This window comes from Alligator sinensis, unplaced genomic scaffold (genome assembly GCF_000455745.1).
Source record: "Alligator sinensis unplaced genomic scaffold, ASM45574v1 scaffold29_1, whole genome shotgun sequence".
In the NCBI taxonomy this organism is placed as follows: domain Eukaryota; kingdom Metazoa; phylum Chordata; order Crocodylia; family Alligatoridae; genus Alligator; species Alligator sinensis.
The window spans coordinates 3,715,965-3,720,377 of NW_005841933.1; the positions used below are offsets into that span (position 1 = coordinate 3,715,965).

The 4,413-nt window shown below is 42.0% G+C and overlaps 1 protein-coding gene across 2 annotated transcripts in view; it reads right to left on the reverse strand.

Annotated features, from left to right (window-relative positions):
* LOC102372372 (cyclic AMP-responsive element-binding protein 5) overlaps positions 1 to 4,302 on the reverse strand; it is a 131,197-nt gene extending 126,895 nt beyond the window's left edge. For both annotated transcript variants that reach the window (XM_025198955.1, XM_025198954.1), the window contains exon 1: positions 4,228 to 4,302. In XM_025198955.1, coding sequence (XP_025054740.1) covers positions 4,228 to 4,274 — 47 coding nt within the window. In that variant the 5' untranslated portion in view covers positions 4,275 to 4,302. The remainder of the gene's footprint in view (positions 1 to 4,227) is intronic.
* Between the last annotated feature and the right edge of the window lie 111 nt (positions 4,303 to 4,413).

Genomic DNA, 4,413 nt, shown 5'->3' on the forward strand with positions numbered 1-4,413 from the left:
TAGAGTGTCAGTGGTCCCTAAGAGCAGAGGAACTAGGCAGTTCCCTTAAAGATAATTTCTTTGGACTAGGCAGAACGGAAGATCAACACATTCTACCCCATCCACAGAATGCTGTGGGACGGCTTGAACACTGGAGAAGTCAAGCCATCCCAGAACAGCCTGAATGACAGGGTTTTGCAGGTTACTTATTCACTTTACTCAGAAGACAGTTTAAATAAAAGGCAGTGCCTTTGGAAGGCATGGGGAGGAGAAGGGTAAACCCTGGCAGAATCCTCATTGAGGTTTGCATCAATTTTAAGATACTTGTTTTAAAAATTAAACATGGAACCTTACAGATTTCAAATGGGTTCAGGTTTTGTTACAAAAGCATTGCCCAGCATCAAGTAACTGTGGCTAACATGTGGATTTTCTTTTTTTGAATGTCTAATCTGAAACATCTTGGGCCTGATTTTTAGGGATTCAGACCATCCCTAGTTTCATGGACTTTGTGTGGACACGTTTGAAAATCAGGTCCACGGTAGTTTCAAGATGGACATCTTAAAGTGGAAGGACACAAAATGGAGCACAAAAAAACTGCTGTATATCATTTTGCATTTCAAATACACCTATCACTGAAGACTCTAGATTTCCACTAACCAGTATTGTTTAATCCTTATTTAAAGCAGTTATGTGTGATCAAGTCAATTCATATGTGATACATAGGGGGAGTACAGAGGGGCACGCTTCTCCCCTGACCCATCCCTGCCGCCAACAGCATCTGCGGATGCTCACCAGCTCTGCCCCTGCTGCTGGCAGCAGCATCTCCAGGAGCTTGCCAGCTCCGGCCCTGCCACTGCCACCACCACCGCCGGCAGAGTCTGTGGGAGCTTGCTAGCTCTGGCCCTGCTGCCACCGCCACGAGCGACGTTTGCGGGTGGCCCCCAGACTCAAGAGGCACCAGTCGCCCATGAGCCAATTGCTTTATTGCTAGGAGATAAAAATGTGGCAACTACAAAGAATATATATAGAAGGAGATTCAATATCACTGTTATATGGTTTTATACAAAAGTAACATTATCTAGCAGAAGAAATTACTTGGAATTCAAACATGCAATGTGTTTTTGTCAGGTCCCCAGTTCTTCTAAACTCCTTCCATCTAACTTCTAGTCTCACATTAAAGACACATTGCTTAAGCATCTATGTGAAGTGATGGCTAGCAGTACAGCTACTTGCACCATTTAGAGAATATTGTTAAAAAGTATCATGATGTATTCCCTGGTTGTCTCTTTACTATTATATGGCCTGAATGGCTTGGGATGCATGAAATCCCCTGTGGAATGGTTGTCCCTGGACTGCCAGGTCACTTTCTTTCATACACATTTTATTTTGACAAGAGAAATAACATGAAAACATTATCTACATATATCTCTCAGCAGACACATGGATTGTGGCCAGTCCTGTATGGTGCTTAAGATGGGGAAAGACAGTATTACAAATCATCCTCTACTATACTGTTTCTTTGCACAAGAGCAAAACAGTGTGGCTGGTGAGAGGCAGGCATTGCCCTAGAACAGTGGCTTTCAACCTTTTTTCATTTGTGGACCCCTAAAAATCTCAAATGGGGGTGCAGACCCCTTTGGAAATTTCAAATCGATGTGAATTTTAAGTGTGGAGATTCACATATTTTTGATTGATCATAGGCCCTAGCCTACAGACATTCAAAAAGCCCAAGACTGAATTGATCTAAATTAGGAGATTTTCTGTAAGTGGCATAATTTAAAGTGGTGGTGAACAGAACACACATCCGCCCTTGGTGCAGGGGATACAAATGTTAGACTGGGTTCTACCATTTTTAAACCAGTCTATGTGTGCCAAACTTCTGTTCTGTTAAGGCTGTAGACTGCTTTTATGTGCTGAACTTCTGTTACCAGAATATACTGGTTTCTGATCACTTATACCGGTAAAAGTGTAATGTCTGTACCTGGCTGTAGGCATCTTTTGCGGACCCCTTAGACAGTCTGCAGACCCCGCAGGTTGAAAACCACTGACCTAGGATAATACAGAAGTAGGGAGAGGAAGGGTGAAGATAAGGATATAGCCCACCTCCAGAACTGTGTAGGCAAAGGGAAGACCATACACAAGATACTTCTAAAGGACAGAAGAGCAGCACTTTCCAGAACTTCTAAGAGAAATACTTGAGTCAGTCATGATTCCTTGTGGGAAATCCCACAGCAGTACAGTTCTTTCTATAGTCCACATGCCCTCAACAGAGGCCTGCAGAATCTGGTATGATAAGGTACAGCTGCATGACACACTATAGGAAAAGCATTCCCTTTGGCACATTATCATCTCAGGCTTTTTTTAATACTAAAGATCCAAAATTGTCATATGGCATTAAGGGGTGGTTTGTACTTTGTAGTAGTGTGGGGATGGGATGCTAGCATAGTGGATGTTCCTGAGGTCCCTTTTGGCCTTAGTGTCTATTACATATTTGCCTGAAATACCAAGGGACCTAGTGGACTTTGGTAGGTATTCCCTTCCATGTTCTATATTCCAGTATGACCGTGCACTTAGATTGGCCCTTAAAAGGATACATGTCTGACTGCTGTTTATGCATGGCTGACTGTTGAGGTTAAAATCAAGGCATTTATGGAAATGTGGCCACCTTTATGTTTTGTGTGCGCAAATGACAACTGGAAACTTCAGAGAGCATTAAGGGTCCAGGAATGGATCAGGAACTATGTTTGACTCACAACAGGGTAATGGGGGTGCAGGATTGTAACTGAAAACATTAATTTGATATTTTTCTTACTCTGGCACCAATTCAGAAAAGCACTTAAGCATGTGCTTAAGTCCATCTTTATTCAGCAAAACAGGTCCTCCATCTGCTGCTGCATCAGTTAGCATCACTCAGGGATGCAAATTCCCTGAAAGGGAATTCACTTCCAGGAATGGTATCTTAATAGCAGAGAGCTTTGGATATAGAAAACTGACTCAGAGCTGTTGGGTACTTTGAGGACACGTACAGATGCCAGGTATCTCCCGTTCAGATAATACCTAGTAAAAGCACTGTACAAACAAGTATTTACTCAATATTAAATCCTACCTGATGCATAACAGAATAATAACAGACTCACACTTATACAAACTAATCTTATAGAGAAAACACCATGCTTTGCTATATACTGTTATTCTCAAGAAAAGTTACTTAAAGTGTATCAATAGGGCCTGACCCTATAATGAAATCTGCTTCAGGAAGATTCCTGAGCCTGCATATTTCCCCATGGATCCTCAGGGGCTACAGAGGGGTGAAGTATTCCATGCGCATGATTCTCTCTGTGGGCGCAGGACCTTGTTCTCTTTAGTAATATAAGTAAAAAAGCAAAAGACCAACCAAGAGTCAGGATGGTGTCAACAGGCTCTGGAAACAAAGCACTGAGGCTTCTTGAGATAGCTTCACAAATTGGCTCCTTTAATGATTTATTTTCTTGAGAGTATCTTTAACAGCAAGACCTTTTATTCGGTCTATTAGATAGCTGTGCTGCTCTCTTCATACAGTTTCAAATTCGCCCGTTACTCTGAGCGAGCAACCCCTTTGCTTTCTCCATTCTTTTCTTTTTTTCCCTTGGCCTTTTTGTGAAAGAGACACCCAATTTCAAACCATTTAAAAAATATCAAAACCCTGGTGGAAAATAATTTGCAGCTGTGATAATATCACATTTTTTAAAATACCATAATATAGTTTTACTTTTAATAATAAAGAATAAAAAAGGGGAGTCTGTGAATAATTAGAGATTGCAGTCTGAAGCCAGTTACAGTCACTGCAATTGATAATAAACTTAAACCCCCTTGAGAGCAGGTAAATGCTTTGCAACCCTGACCCCCTTGCTCTCACATTACTTAACAACCCTGCAGTTCCAGCATTACATCACCATTCAAGCGATTGGTTCCTGCATTTTAACTCTCTCCCTGTCTCCTCTGATTAGCAGCAACACAGTGATGGGGTGCGAGGGGGGGGGACTTCTCTCAAGTTTGCTGCTCCTTGTTTGGGTTTGCTTTGGTTTAAAACCAGCTTCTGCTCCAAGAGTCCAGGTTACATGCACCAGAAAACAATCTCTATGGAAGTGGAAAGGAGAGCAGAAAAGGGGGATCAAAGAGGGAAGGAGAAAGACGGGAAGATGGAGAGAGGGCAAAAAAAAAAAAAAAGTATACAGAAATCAGAAAAGGAAAAGAAAATTAAAAACAAACCTCATGGACATCATTGAGCCTGAATTCCCTGCTGAGGTGCAGAACATGAGAGCCCTGGAATGAGCGTATGTAGAACTTGAGCCAAAGCTTAACTAGCCTGAGTGAGTCATATCCTTCCCATTTGATTCCAGTCCAAGTGATGATGTAATGCTCTGGCCCTCTCTCTCTCTCTCTCTCTCTCTCTCT